This window comes from Salvelinus sp. IW2-2015, linkage group LG23 (genome assembly GCF_002910315.2).
Source record: "Salvelinus sp. IW2-2015 linkage group LG23, ASM291031v2, whole genome shotgun sequence".
NCBI classification, from domain to species: Eukaryota; Metazoa; Chordata; class Actinopteri; order Salmoniformes; family Salmonidae; genus Salvelinus; species Salvelinus sp. IW2-2015.
The window spans coordinates 22,618,609-22,634,170 of NC_036863.1; the positions used below are offsets into that span (position 1 = coordinate 22,618,609).

Consider the following 15,562-nt stretch of genomic DNA (forward strand, 5'->3'; position numbering starts at 1 on the left):
AGGTCAACAATTTATTTTTGAGGTCTTGGCTGATTTCTTTTGATTTTCCCATAATGTCAAGCAAAGAGGCAATGAGTTTGAAGGTAGGCCTTGAAATACATCCACAGGTACACCTCCAATTGACTCAAATTATGTCAATTAGCCTATCCGAAGCTTCTAAAGCCATGACATAATTTTCTGGAATTTTCCAAGCTGTTTAAAGGTACAGTCAACTTAGTGTATGTAAACTTCTGACCCACTGGAATTGTGATTAAGTGAAATAATCTGTCGGTAAACAATGGTTGGAAAAATGACTTGTCATGCACAAACTAGATGTCCTAACCGACTTGCCAAAACTATAGTTTGTTAACAAGACATTTGTGGAGTGGTTGGAAAATGAGTTTTAATGACTCCAACCTAATGTGTATGTAAACTTCTGACTTCAACCGTATCTCTGGACTTTGTCACTGGGATCTCTCCGTCTGTTGGCAACACTGTCATTCTGACGGTAGTCAGCCGGTTCTCCAAGGTCGCCTATTTCATCTCTTTCCCCAAACTAACTTCTGCCAAGGAGACGGCCCAGTTTATGGTGCAGCATGTCTTCCGGATCCATGGACTCCCGGTAGACATGGTCTCTGATCGAGGTCCTCAGTTCTCGTCTCAGTTCTGGAAGGCATTATGCACCCTTATTGGGTTGTCGGCCAGCCTGTCATCTGGATTCCATCCCCAAAACTAACGGTCAGTCAGAGCGAGCCAACCAAGACCTGGAGACCACCTTAAGGTGCCTGGTCTCAACTAGAGGTCGACCGATTCATCTGAATGGCCGATTAATTAGGGCCGATTTCAAGTTTTCATAACAATCTGTAATTTTGGACGCAGATTTTGCAAAAATTATTTATTTATTTATTTAACTAGGCAAATCAGTTAACTAACCACCTGCCTCACGAGGAGCCCGCCTGTTACGCGAATGCAGTTAGAAGCCAAGGTAAGTTGCTAGCTAGCATTAAACTTATCTTATAAAAAACAATCAATCAATCAATCATAATCACTAGTTATAACTACACATTGTTGATGATATTACTAGTTTATCTAGCGTGTCCTGCGTTGCATATAATCAATGCAGTGTGCATTCGCGAAAAAGGACTGCCGTTGCTCCAACGTGTACTTAACCATAAACATCAATGYCTTTCTTAAAATCAATACACAGAAGTATATATTTTTAAACCTGCATATTTGGAAATTGTGTCACTTCTCTTGCGTTCATTGCACGCAGAGTCAGGGTATATGCAATAGTTTGGGCCGCCTGGCTCATTGCGAACTAATTTGCCAGAATTTTACGTAATTATGACATAACATTGAAGGTTGTGCAATGTAACAGGTATATTTAGACTGATGGATGCCACCCGTTAGATAAAATACGAAACGGTTCCGTATTTCACTGAAAGAATAAATGTTTTGTTTTCGAGATGATAGTTTCCGGATTCGACCATATTAATGACCTAAGGCTCGTATTTCTGTGTGTTATTATGTTATAATTAAGTCTATGATTTGATACAGCAGTCTGACTGAGCGATGGTGGGCACCAGCATGCTCGTAAGCATTCATTCAAACAGCACTTTCGTGCGTTTTGCCAGCAGCTCTGCTGTTTATGAATTCAAGCCTATCAACTCCTGAGATTAGGCTGGTGTAACCGATGTGAAATGGCTAGCTAGTTAGCGGGGTGCGCGCTAATAGCGTTTCAAACGTCACTCGCTCTGAGACTTGGAGTAGTTGTTCCCCTTGCTCTGTATGGGTAACGTTGCTTCGAGTGTGGCTGTTGTCGATGTGTTGCTGGTTCGAGCCCAGGTAGCGGCGAGGAGAGGGATGGAAGCTATACTGTTACACTGGCAATACTAAAGTGCCTATAAGAACATCCAATAGTCAAAGGTATATGAAATACAAATCGTATAGAGAGAAATAGTCCTATAATTCCTATAATAACTACAACCTAAAACTTCTTACCTGGGAATATTGAAGACTCATGTTAAAAGGAACCACCAGCTTTCATATGTGTCTCATGTGCCCTGATGCCAAAGGAACCGTTAACGTCTAGCTTTCTTACATGGCACATATTGCACTTTACTTTCTTCTCCAACACTTTGTTTTTTGCATTATTTAAACCAAATTGAACATGTTTCATTTATTTATTTGAGGCTAAATTGATTTTATTGATGTAATATATTTAAGTTAAAATAAGTGTTCATTCAGTATTGTTCTAATTGTCATTATTACAAATAAATTAAAAAGAATCGGCCGATTAATCGGCATCGCTTTATTTGGTCCTCCCAATAAACGGGTATCGGCGTTGAAAAATCATAAGTCGGTCGACCTCTAGTCTCAACCAACCCCGCTACCTGGAGTCGTCAACTGGTCTGGGTGGAGTATGCCCGAAACATAGGGGGGGGGGCTACTGTCACACTCTGATCAGTTTCACCTGTCCTCGTTGTCTCCACCCCCCTCAGGTGTCGCTTATTTTCCCCAGTGTATTTATCCCTGTGTTTCCTGTCCTCTGTGACAGCTTTGTCTTGTATGTTTCCAGAGTCAACCCAGCGGTTTTCCCATTCTCCTGCTTTTTGCATTCTCCTTTTTCTAGTCCTCCCGGTTTTGACCCTTGCCTGTTTCTGGACTTTGTACCCGCCTGCCTGACCCCGAGCCTGTCTGCCACTCTGTACCTCCTGGACTCTGATCTGGTTTTGACCTTTTTGCCTGTCCACGACCATTCTCTTGCCTACCCCTTTGGATAGATAAACATTGTAAGACTCCAACCATCTGCCTCCTGTGTCTGCACTTGGGTCTCGCCTTGTGCCTTGATAGTACAACTAATCGGCTGTGTGAATGACACATGACATGAATGACGCAGTGCTTGTTTGCCTCTTGAAAACATTTAATGTAAAAAAAGATATATCTTAAAGGGAACAGTCTGAATTTAGGGGGGTCTAGACTAACTTTCCCCTAGGTAGGCTACTTTTCTCATTATAACACGCAGTAAACCAAGACCAAAATAGCAGCAGTTTACAAGTTTAAGCCTAAGCATCGTTTTGAGACTGTCGTTTGACTAAGCCTGAAGGCTTTGACTGTGTAGTTTATAGGCAGATAAATGTAATAGGGCTGCAGCTGACTATGGCACAGCCAGTACAGCACACAGTAGCTCAGTCATAACAACATTGACCATAAGGAATCACTAAGGGATCTATAAAAGAAATAAACAGCAAACTTTCACAGATGACTAGACTAAATACAACAAAGCCTTAACAAAGCCTAAGCTACACATATAGCTCTAATAAGAAACAAATGGCAGGCTGATCGTGTGAAAAATACTGTAGCCGTACACAACAGAAGCATGTGGAAGGTTTCAAATACAGCCAATGTATCCACTAAGGACATATCAACATAGTTGAGCACAGTAATTACATATTTGTAAAATGTCACACATTATGTGTGACCTATACGTGTTAAAAYGGCAACAGAAATATATAATTACATCGTTACGTATGACATAGGCTAATTCTTGTATTGATGATCTACTAATAGCTTAAGCAGTTTATAAGCACTTAGACAATATAGGCTACGCAATGGGAATATGTCAGCTTGGAAGAGCTAACCTATTTTAGTAGGCAGGAGGTTGCTTTTCTCTGTCACCAAATTTACAGGTGGAGGCAGCAGACATAAACAACACCCTGTTGACCTTCAAACAGAGACACACAAATTAGCAAAGGCACCAGAGCTCTCTTATCCACAATGGGAACAGGTCCAGGGTGAATACTTCCACCCTGTCTCCAAAAATGACATGACAGATGTCTTCGGGTTGACTCAGCTTTACCATCACAGAGGTATAACTGCAGCATTCTCGAACTGTAAAATATGTGGCACTGAAGATGTCGACTCGAGATGACCATACATTTTTTAAACAMAGGTAAATAAAAAAGAACCTCGAGCTGAGGGTACTGTGGCTGTCACGAGACAAACCCCTTGTCGTTGATCAACACCAACACGTCAGCCGCTGTGAACTACAGTATTGCTAGCCAACTGGTCGTCATAACGACTCTCTCACAGCCTCACAAAATATATGTGAAACGTGTATGATGAAATGGTAAAAACGGTAAACATTATCATGTTGGTTCAAAACATGTTATTTTCGACAAAAAACGCAAAATAATATACATTTTTTCCCTCACCTCACCTGCTCTTTTTAACTCTGCCGCTAGCGCGCTCGCTGCTGCTGCTGATGAGGTGATGTGACGATGACGCTCGTGTGTGGATATATGCAGCGTTCAAATGCTAGTCGAAACTAGGAAACTCGGAAATGTCTGACTTGCTGATTCGTAGAACGCGTCACGTGTATAAATTAGCATATCGGAATCGTTAGCGTTTCCTAGTTCCGACTAGCACTTAAACACGGCAATAGAACTGCGCCTGCATGTAGAGCGCACGAGTTTGGTGCAATGATGGGGTAGTGGTTTTTAAATAGTGTGTTCGTTGAAGAAAATATACTGAACAAAAATATAAACGCAACATGTAAAGCGTTGGTCATGTTTCATGAGCTGAAATAAAAAATCCCAGAAATGTTCCAGACTCACATGTGTTTACATCCCTGTTAGTCAGAGTTTCTCCATTGTCAAGATAATCCATCCACTTGACAGGTGTGGCATATCAAGAAGTTGATTAAACAGAATGATCATAAAAAATGTGCGCCTTGTGCTCGGGACATTAAARGGCCACTCTAAAATGTGAAGTTTTGTCACACAACACAATACTACCGATGTCTCAAGTTTTGAGGGAGCGTGCAATTGGCATGCTGACTGCAGGAAAGTCCACTAGACCTGTTGCCAGAGTATTTCATGTTTATTTCTCTACCATAAGCCACTTCCAACGTCGTTTTTAGAGAATTTGGCAGTACGTCCAACCGGCATCACACCCGCAGACCACGTGTATGGCGTTGTGTGGGCGAGTGGTTTGCTTACATCAACGTTGTGAACAGAGTGCCCCGCGGTGGGGTTATGGTATAGGCAGGCATAAGTTATGGACAATGAACACAATTACATTTTATCGATGGCAATTTGAATCCACAGAGATACCGTGACAAGATCCATTGTCGTGCCATTCATCTGCCACTATCACCTCATGTTTCAACATGATAATGCACAGCCCCAAGTTGCAAGGATCTGTACACAATTCCTGGAAGCTGAAAATGTCAAAATTCTTCCATGGTCTGCATGCTAACCTGACATGTCAACCATTGACCATGTTTGGGATGCTCTGGCTCGACATGTACGAACAGCGTGTTCCAGTTCCCGTCAATATCCAGCAATTTCGCACAGCCTTTGAAGAGAAGTGAGACAACATTCCACAGGCCACAATCAACAGTACGATCAACTCAATGCATGAGGCAAATGGTGGTCACACTAGATACTGACTGGTTTTCTGATCCAAGCCCCTACTTTTTTTTAAGGTATCTGTGACCAACAGATGCATATCTGTTTTACCAGTCGTGAAATCCATAGATTAGAGCCTAATAAATGTATTTCAATTGACTTATTTCCTTATGACCTGTAACTGTAACTGTAAAATCTTTGAAATTGTTGCGTTTTCATATTTTTGTTCAGTGTATGATAAACATTTTATTAAATTGACACTCTCCTCATCTATTTCCTGCAGAGTTTAAATAAAAATTGGGGAGGCAAGTAGCCTAGTGGTTAGAGTGTTGGCCCAGTAACCGAAAGGTTGTTAAATCAAATCCCTGAACTGACAAGGTAAAAATGTTGTCCTGAACAAGGCAGTTAACCTACTGTTCTTAGGCTGTCATTGTAAATAAGAATTTGTTTTTAACTGACTTGCCTAGTTAAATAAAGGTTAAAAAACTAAATTCAAGTGTCAATGTATATATAGCGAAAAGTGCTGTGCCAATATTGAGCTAAGATATGACTGATGCAGGGATTTCATGTTTAGGACTGGAATCTGGACATATAAAATATAGCATATATTAAAACAGTGAATATAAATGTGGATTGATTGGGAGAGGTTATGCTCAAGGTCAATTACATCTCCAGCAATTGTTTTTGTCGAATCTGCTAATACAGGTAGGAAGACTCCGGTGCACTTCACTTGCATGCTAAAGCAAGTAGAAAAGGTTAATTCCTATAAATTGACAAACATTTTCTAAAATAATAAAACAGAATTTCTATGTTATTCCTGAACGTAATAGTTTTTTCACAATGAAGTAATATAGTTAACCTCAAACTGCCATACATTTGGCGAATCTACCGTTTTTAAATAACGTCTTTCTTGAATTGACCAGCCGTTCACGAACATCATGGCGACGACCGTGAATAGTGGAAATGTCCCTGTGTCGGACACACAATCGGCTGATCCGCGCTATGAAGGCTCAACATTTCAGTACAGCATGCTCCTGGAGCACCTCATCGGGGAGAAGAGGCCGATTAAAGATCTGAATCCGACCGTTATGGGAGGTCTTCCCAATCCCATGAAAACCGACGACCAGAAGATGATCGAACGGGGAATGGAGAGCTGTGCCTTCAAGGCGGTGTTGGCATGTGTTGGAGGTTAGCTAGTCTTTCACTACTGTCGACAATATTACAATTGCAACTTGCTTGGTGCATTTCTTTTTCGGGGGTGTGTAGCTGCCTGACATAACGATCCCATGGTGACCGTTGATTGCAGCTAGCTACAGCAGTTTCTCTCCATGCACACAGTTGTCCCAAATTATTTATCTTTATTGTGTTGGTATCTTACTGATGATATGAACCACTCAATCGCCCTTGACGTCTCTCTGTGATGTTGTTCATTTTCACTATAACAGTACTATGCCCATATTTGCTGTAACTAACACAATCTTGTGACACTGTGTTTTCCCCACAGGATTTGTTCTTGGGGGRGCGTTTGGTGTGTTCACGGCTGGCATAGATACCAATGTGGGATTTGACCCCAAAGACCCCATGAGAACACCTACTGCCAGAGAAGTCCTTAAAGACATGGGCCAGAGGGGAATGTCCTACGCCAAAAACTTTGCAGTCATTGGAGCAATGTTCTCCTGCACAGAGTGCATCATTGAATCGGTAGGTTGTCTGACGTTTTTTTTTCTGCATGAAAACAGAAAATAATATTGTAATRAAACTGGCAGGGAGCAGGTCTCGAACCCTCAACGTTCTAGCCCGAAGTCCAGCGCGCTATCAACTGTGCCGCAAAAGCATGCTTGTGCGGCAGAGTCGATATTAGCGCTTATAAACCCAGAGTCATTACACTACTCCATCCTTTCAAAGAGCGCGTCCTCACGCTAGCTTGAGAATCAACGTCTTATCGGAACGCATTCACCGGCCAAGCACACGCACTGTCGTGGATGCAAAGTCCGATCACTTCTGACACCAATGTAATGAAGCGGCATGAGGCAGGTCTCGAACCCTCAACCTTCTAGCCCGGAGTCCAGCACGCTATCGACTGTGCCGCAAAAGCATGCTCGTGCGGCAGAGTCGATATCCATGCTTATAAACCCAGGGTCGTTACACTATGCTCACTAAGAGAGTAGTCTGATTAGTGGAACTAAAGATATATATTGAGACTTAGCACTAGGTCCATCCTTATTCTGGCAAATGTGTCAATTCATCCCAAGCATGAGACAGTCTGTAATGTTTGGACAACTTTATGGTTACATAATATTATGTTCCACAAATTACAACGTTAATCTTCTAGGCTAATGGCTGATGAAATTCATACCGTGATTATGTAATCATTGTTAGAGAAATACCAAAGAGAATTTGAAAACTCTGGAACTACTGTGCTGTGTATTTGTCGTCAGTCTCATACTGCCCCCTTGTGGTCTGTATTGTATGTTACAGCACAGGGGAAAGTCAGACTGGAAGAATGCTGTCTACAGTGGTTGTGTTACTGGGGGAGCAATAGGATTTCGTGGTGAGTTATCTACTTAATGTAAGTTCAAATGTCCCATGCATTAATATCACTGACTAATTGTTGAACGATAATTGGTTTGAAGCTGTGATTGTGTCCTTTCTTATAGCTGGGGCGAAGGCTGGAGTACTGGGATGTGGAGGTTTCGCTGCCTTCTCTGCTGCCATTGAGTACTATCTCCGGTGAAAACATGGGGGCCTTCGTTACCTCTGTGGAATATGGTTGAGGTGACTGTCCCTCTGGGCCAGTAACATACTTTATACCTAATGGAATGAAACACATCCCAGAGAACACTGCTCTGCAGATGGCGCATCTGATCATGAGTATTATTACAGTTGGACAATTCCATCCTGGTCTTCATCAATCACATTTATTTATAAAGCCCTTCTTACATCAGCTGATGTCACAAAGTGCTGTACAGAAACCCAGCCTAAAACGCAGATGTAGAAGCACGGTGGCTAGGAAAAACTCCCTAGAAAGGAACCTAGAGGAACCAGGCTATGAGGGGTGGCCAGTCCTCTTCTGGCTGTGCCAGGTGGAGATTATAACAGAACATGGCCAAGATGTTCATAGATGACCAGCAGGGTCAAATAATAATAATCACATTGGTTGTAGAGGGTGCAACAGATCAGCACCCCAGGAGTAAATTACCTTTTGTTGACTGTATACTGGGCATGCTGGCTTTTCCTTTATCGAAGTTAAACTTCGTCATTGAGATGAAACTGTCGGTTTTAGATGAGAGCTGGCTATTCTCTCCTTTAGTTGTGGGTAAAATACAGCCTGGTGACATTAAGTCAAAAGTTTGAGTCCAGGTCAATGGGTGTGTTTGAGTGTTAAGGCAACAAACACTAAATGTGCCATTGTTTATAAAAAAATGTTTTGTCAAAATAAACATCTGCATCCTCCAACACCCATATTACACTCAAACTGAAATCGTGTGTACATTATACAATCAGTGAGCCATGTATTTGTATATATTTACGGTACACATGAATTGTGGAAAATTTGTTTCATGTCTTTGACCCATGCAAAGGTGACCAAACAAATCTACAATGCAGGTGATGGATGCAGAAACCTATACTCCAAACTTTGTAAAGTTCATGAGTCAGACAATTTCTAAGCTCCAGAATGCAACACACTTACTTTGAAAGGCGATGACTTGACAAAAGTTAGCCGCTCTAATGCAACTAATTGTTTTATAGTCTCGGACTCAAACAGCCTTACCGTAAAAGCAACATTTACAGTTAACTGAAACAAGTCACCGGTGTAAATAGTTTATTTAAAGTCATTGAGCAATGCATTACATGACTGGACGTGCCCACCCAGATAAGATCTACAGATGTTTCAAATTCATTAATGGTGAATAATATGAACTCAGAGTTGTGGGTTCGATGCGTCATTTAATTGCAGGACTGGTTATCAATTAAAACACTGCTAATTGCTCCTGTAGTTTTGTATTCATTTTTCAATTCTAATGATTTGTTTGGTAACTGCATGCTTAATAGATTCGGAATACTTAAGATTGCAGTGCAAAAAATTGAGTTTGGACAGTACTGATAAAATGATAATGAATGTCACTTCCCAACTATCACAAAGTGCAGTATGCTGCACCAAACCAAACAAAAACACAAGTACCAAAACAATTATTACTTGCAATAAAAGTTAAAGACAAATTCATTTTGGTACACTTATTTTACTAAAAAAAAGTTTACATCAATATTTATCCTTGTTAATACAGTATACTCATTGTTCTCAAAGGAAGTAAAATACATATTTTCTTTTAAATCTTATCAAATAGGACTCATCAAACAGTGCTTATTTTAAGATGTCTCAGGCTTGATAGCAGAAAGGTTGGATTTGTACAGCATTGATGGAGATTGCTGGTGCAACAACCTACCTTTGTCACCCAGCCTGATATGATTGACAAGCTGAACATGCAATGAGGGCATTACACTACAAACATCATCCCAAAGATTATAACTGGTGTCATTGGACACTCGGAACAGGCTTGCAATGTAATGACGAAAAAAAAGCTAATGTTCAAAAATGTGTTACATTTTTCCATAACCCTCATCTCACAGATTGATGATATCTCTCTTTAAAGAGTGGTTCAGAATAAACTCAGATTTTACACTGTGTTGCTGTGATCATTTCAGTACAGCTCAGCCAACCGTGGCTGTGAATAAGAATAAGCTAAAAAATAAAAAAACACACTACTTGAAAAAACTTCAAACAGACTCCTTGGCGCAATTCTCTAATTGTACTGGACTGCACACGTAATATATTTATTTATAAATAATAGGGGCAAATTTGGCCAAGACTCAGACAGAGGGAGGGCTGTGCTCTCTTGTCTTTGCACATGGAGAGAAAATCTGACAGTGACCATTCACTGACATGGCTTTACTGGCGGCTTGCAAGCTCAGTCCTCAGCTCCTGGCTTTAACACACACACGCTCCCACGCGGTTCTACATACACACAGAGCCCTCCTCCGCCACATGCACAAAGCCAGAGAGAAACAAAGGAACTATTGAACAAATAATATTTATAAAATATGTAAATGCAATTCTTGGAATGCCTCTGGAGGAAAAAAAGAGAAATGGAGTCAGTAACAAACCAGACCCTGACCTTTAACCCCTCACTGATAGAGGTCCCAGAATGGTGGCTGTCTGTGGGGTTACTGTGGGCCAGAGGTCTGCTGCTCCCTCCACACCTGCACTTCACCAGATGGATGTACTGCACACTAACATGACACTAGAAGACGTGACTATGGGATCCAGGAGGAGCACCATGTCTCCTCTTCCCCCACGTCTGACTCCATCTCTCAGCGGGGGCTGTCCAGTTTTAAAAAGGGAGCTGGGTGGTATGGGGGTGGGGGATTTGCTGTTGAGTCTTTCCCTCTGGACCCCCAAGGGATTAAACGTCAGTGGAAAAGTAGAGTGTGTTCCGCTTCAGCTCAGCGAAGGAGATGGGAGGATGCTGCAGGTAGTACAGCAACACCTGGACCTGAGATGGGGAGAGAGAAATAAGGAGCTTAAGCCTAAAATCAATTGTGTTTCGTTCAAATACCACTTATCATAGTTCTAACCAAAAAAGGACTAGGATATGGCGCATACATAAAGCCATGTGACTACACATTCTGTACATGACTCAGTATGTGACGAAGCATCTCTCCATGATATCTGAGTATCTGCATACTCATCTATCCACTAAACATATGGAGATTTAATAAGTCACTGCACAACAGTTGTCGCTGTCTTTACAGTTAATGATGACATATAGCACTCTATTGTTAGCATTGGTGCCTTTATTGTGATTTACAGGCGTCACTGTTTATATACGCCCTAGAATAAGTAATTTGTGAACAGGAAGCGGTTTCTCTCTCTCAGCACCGGGCAGAGCTCCAAGTAGGGCTTCCTAAATATAAATACAGCTGGGAGGCCAGACCTGGCTGACACGGGTAAAACACACACAACCCACTAAACTACGTTGGAGTACACACACACACCCACACWGATGTATGTAGATTCACACACACACACCCGCTTACCTTCTCACAAGCAAATGCACATGCACACACACACAGATGTACGCACCCAAGTCACACTGACCTGCGCCATGACGTCGTGTGACCAGATGTCAGAGGCCAGTGTGATGTGTCCCTTGGTGACCTCTGACTCAGAGGGTCTGAGCAGGGTGGGGCCAAACACTGTGCCCAGGTTGTGGAGGGACATCTTGTTAATGGGCTCCTTGTCAGCAACTCTGGAACACAAAACAGACAGATAGACCAGTCAGACTACAGCGATCACAGGGACAGATCAGTATTAGTTCTTTTTCTAGTCATGCGACATGTTTGCTGGTCTTGCCATGTTACTATGATGACTCATTTTCCCGTAGCAATGACCGTCAGTGCAGCACAATACGTTTCTTCTACAAGGACCATTGAATTTCTGAACTAAGTTACCATCTGCTATAAATGTTCTTCATGGGAACTGCAAAGCCATTCATGTCACACGTGTAATTCACCAGAGCGTCCAGCGGGTATCCTTAGCGTGTTTATGAGAGCATTCTGTGTACATTCTGCTGACTGACTGCAGAGTGCACTTTCTGCACTGATGGATGTTAAAGAGCTGTACTGGGATCAGGCCACCATAATGGCTACATGGAGCAGTAGGGTTGTATTCTGACCCTGCGCTAGCCCTGTAAACTGACCTCAGGCCTGCCCATAGGTAGAAATCTGATTAATATCTATGCACCTTCCTGCTTGCCTGCCAAACTCTGACATCCATTTATATTGCAGCATCTTCACACACACTATAAAACTCCTCTACTGGGGATACACACCGCTCTAAGCTTTCTTTTCTCATTTTTCAATCTCACTGCAAGGATTAACTGAACACCAACTTCTGGGAGGAGGCGTGAGTGAAGTAATGTGTGACTGAAATTGGCAAGCAGCACTACGCATTACACTTGGTCTTAGTTCCCTCTAGCTCCCGTTATATAGCTAGAGGAGAATGATATACTCTCTGACTTAACACATTTTTCAGTMTCATTTGTCATTGTAAAATGTGATGAATTAGTGCCTCTAGGGCATATCAGACGCCTGATTGAGGACCCTTTAAATGTAGAATGTGTTTGTTTTCTATGACTGTTTTGTATCTCTGCTTTGCTTCTCATATCATATTGATGTGTATATTGTTGTAATTACACAGCCCAGCTGTAAGAGACCTTGGTCTCAACATGACTGCCTGTTCAAATAAAAGTGAAATAAAACCATTGTCTGCCCTGCAGTAGGAATCCATAACAAACACATAAACCTGATCTTTCGAAAGTCTGGTGGTGAAAACTATTACTTTACTCAGAGTATGAATAAGTCCCCACACAGGCCATTACTACTGTAGCTGATGACAGATGTGGGTGATCGGAGGAGACCCAAGTGTTTCCTAAGTGTTCCTGCCAATGCTAGTGGTTACCAGTCTGTGGTTGTGCCCTCCTCTACCATGCCCTTTTAATTGAAGGCAGTTTTAACAGGGATGTCATCACATGTGGTTACACACTGCCTTTCCAGACTGGCACGTTTGGCCAACTGAGACCATCACAGCTATATTCAAAGACAAAATAGTAGTAGAGAAGTCATTTTAGCAGTAGGGAAGTAATTTTTCATTGACATAAATGCGTCCTTCCAACTGGACCATAACTCCTCAGTCTAGCTCCTTAACCTCACCACTAACGGGTTGGCTTAAAAGGGCCAGTGCATACTTGTCGTCTCTCCAGGGCCTGGCATTCGTATGCTCTGTTAACCACACAATGTCTGGCCTGAACACTGATGACTTTTCCCTCTGTCCTCTGTCTTATTGGGGCAGTCAGTCAGTGGCTAATGAGCGTTGTGCAGTCACAGTAGCAGGAGCACAGCTCATGACCGCAGGCAGAGTGCAGCTGAACGTGAAGCTCTCCAGAACAGTTTTATAGCAGGCTTAAAGAACCACTCGCACATGTACCGTACTCTTGCCAGAACTCCTCCAATGTCCGATCTGAACGTATTAGGCTGCCAGTTAATATGGCCCAACTGTCAACAGTAATAGTTACTAGCCTTTATGGTAGATTATGTGTGTGTGTACCTCTTGAGATGCTCCAGCAGGCTGAGGAAGGTAATGAGGTTAGGGTCAGGCAGAGAGCGCAGCAGGTGCATCATGCAGTTCTCCTTGGCTGCAGGGTCTGACAGAGCTGTAGAGAAGAGGAGGAGGAAGAGAGGGGAAAGAGGAGAAGAACAGAAGATAATTTAAGAATTACCCCTCTACGGGGGAATATGAACCATCATTTCAATGTTGTGGTCTCAATAAAAAAACAAGGAATAACCCCCCTATAACTGACTATTGAGATGCATCCTAATTGTATTGGTATGGTCTGGGTCAGAGGTCGTACCTATGCCCTCCATGAAGGCTGGGTACAGGCGGTCAGTGAGCAGGGGCTCTGGCAGCTCACGGAAGTACAGCTTCAGAGTCCCTGCAATGGCGTTGATGTCCATATCATTCAACATCACCAGGATGTCTTTGCTATCTGTGGAGGGGAGAGAGGGAGGGGGAGAGAGAGAAAACAAAAGCACACACACACATGAGCTCAAGGGAAGAGCATCAGCCTCAACCAAACGACTACTTCATTTCCAGACTGATCATTCTGGCTCCAGAGATGACATAACAAGCAACAACACTGTTTAAAAACCAAACCACCAGTGATCTCAGCTCAGTGAGCCATGAACACAGCAGAGAGACGCCGAGTGGGTCATCTTTGGTTTGGTCTAGGGGCCGTGACAGAGACATGGGTTGCATGCCAAATGACACCTATTTCCATATACAGTGCACAACTTTTGACCATAGGGGGACCTTCAGCCTGGCTGTAAAGAGCCATAGGGCTCTGGTCAAAAGCAATGAAATATAGAAGTAATAGGGTGCCATTTGGGATGCACCCTGGGACTCCCAGGGAGGACAACACACAGCTGACAGCTGCTGCTCCCCAGACCTGTGCTCTTCCTGCCCTTTCCCACAACTCGCTCTGTTAATAGCCAGGCTGAAGACCCTCTGCCATGGGCCTGCTAGCCTGACCCCGGCACACCGTACAACATGGAGGATGGGAGGAGAGGAACGACAGGACAGCTCAGGAGGAGACTTGTGTTGATAATGTAGGGTCTGGAGTTATTTCTGATAATGTAACCTGACCAGGAAAAACTCATGGCCCTAGTTATAGCTTATATACACTGAGTATAGCAAACAATAGGAACACCTTCCTAATATTGAGTTGCACCCCCACCCCCCCTTTTGCCCTCAGAACAGCCTTAATTCGTTGGGCCATGGACTCTACAATTACATGTTTTGTCTTGCCCTTTCACCCTCTGAATGGGACACATACACAATCCATGTCTCAATTGTATTAATGCTTAAAAATCCTTCTTTAACCCATCTCCTCCCCTTCATCTACACTGATTGAAGTGGATTTAACAGGTGACATAAATAAGGGATCAGGACGTTCACCTGGATTCACCTAGTCCGTCTATGTCATGGAAAGAGCAGGTGTCCTTAATGTTTTCTATACTCAGTTCATAGGCCCAGAGTTATGCCTGGTCAGGTCCCATGGCCAAGACAAACTCCTGGTTCTATTGATGAAGACAGGTGTATTTTACAGTATTGGTAGTATGAGTGTTTCTTACTGGTGTCGAATGCTGCTTTGAGAGCCTGGATGTCAGTGGCCACCCCTGAGATCCTGTAGATTCCCACCTCGTCGATCCCCCTCTTCTCCACCTCCTCAATGCACTGGCGGACTATGTAAGGCACCTTGGAGCGCTCGCGCCTGTTGGGGGACAAACCCAACACTCATCAGAATTGATATTACATATTATTATTATATTATTGATATTGCCCCTTTCAAATAACATTAAAGCTAATCGTAGCAATCAAACAAACTGTACAGAAAGATTATAGAGAGGGGTTTATCCTGAAGTTATGACGTTTAAACTACACATAGTGACATACAGTGCGCCTTCAGAAAGTATTCACACCCCTTGACTTTTTCCACGTTTTGTTGATTTGCAAGGTAGGATTAAAATTGATTAAATTCTAACATTTGTAAAACATG

The 15,562-nt window shown here is 42.6% G+C and overlaps 3 protein-coding genes across 11 annotated transcripts in view; 1 reads left to right on the forward strand and 2 right to left on the reverse strand.

The window, feature by feature from the left end:
- LOC111950672 (cytospin-B-like) overlaps positions 1-4,269 on the reverse strand; it is a 183,089-nt gene extending 178,820 nt beyond the window's left edge. Inside the window, exon 1 of the mRNA XM_070434267.1 lies at positions 4,199-4,269. The gene's annotated coding sequence lies outside the window, so the exon portion shown is untranslated. The remainder of the gene's footprint in view (positions 1-4,198) is intronic.
- A 2,017-nt stretch (positions 4,270-6,286) lies between these two features.
- Positions 6,287-8,436, forward strand: LOC111950621 (mitochondrial import inner membrane translocase subunit Tim22). Of its 2 annotated transcripts, none has more exons than XM_023968355.2 (4): positions 6,287-6,578; positions 6,895-7,091; positions 7,869-7,941; positions 8,048-8,436. In XM_023968355.2, exons 1-4 carry the CDS (start codon positions 6,329-6,331, stop codon positions 8,122-8,124), a joined length of 597 nt encoding a protein of 198 aa, XP_023824123.1. In that variant the 5' UTR covers positions 6,287-6,328; the 3' UTR covers positions 8,125-8,436. The 2 variants fall into 2 exon arrangements, with proteins under 2 accessions (XP_023824123.1, XP_023824124.1); XM_023968356.2 differs by having other exon boundaries at positions 7,869-7,959; positions 8,048-8,137.
- A 1,818-nt stretch (positions 8,437-10,254) lies between these two features.
- The window catches only part of LOC111950127 (active breakpoint cluster region-related protein), a 237,659-nt gene continuing 232,351 nt past the window's right edge, over positions 10,255-15,562 (reverse strand). For 4 of the 8 annotated variants that reach the window (XM_023967508.2, XM_070434431.1, XM_070434432.1 and 1 more), the window contains 5 exons: positions 15,138-15,277; positions 13,859-13,993; positions 13,555-13,660; positions 11,533-11,698; positions 10,255-10,942 (listed from right to left, as the gene is read on the reverse strand). In XM_023967508.2, the coding sequence (XP_023823276.2) occupies positions 10,853-10,942; positions 11,533-11,698; positions 13,555-13,660; positions 13,859-13,993; positions 15,138-15,277 (637 nt within the window). In that variant the 3' untranslated portion in view covers positions 10,255-10,852. The remainder of the gene's footprint in view (positions 10,943-11,532; positions 11,699-13,554; positions 13,661-13,858; positions 13,994-15,137; positions 15,278-15,562) is intronic. The other 4 variants (XM_023967510.2, XM_023967509.2, XM_070434434.1 and 1 more) reach the window with 1 other exon arrangement.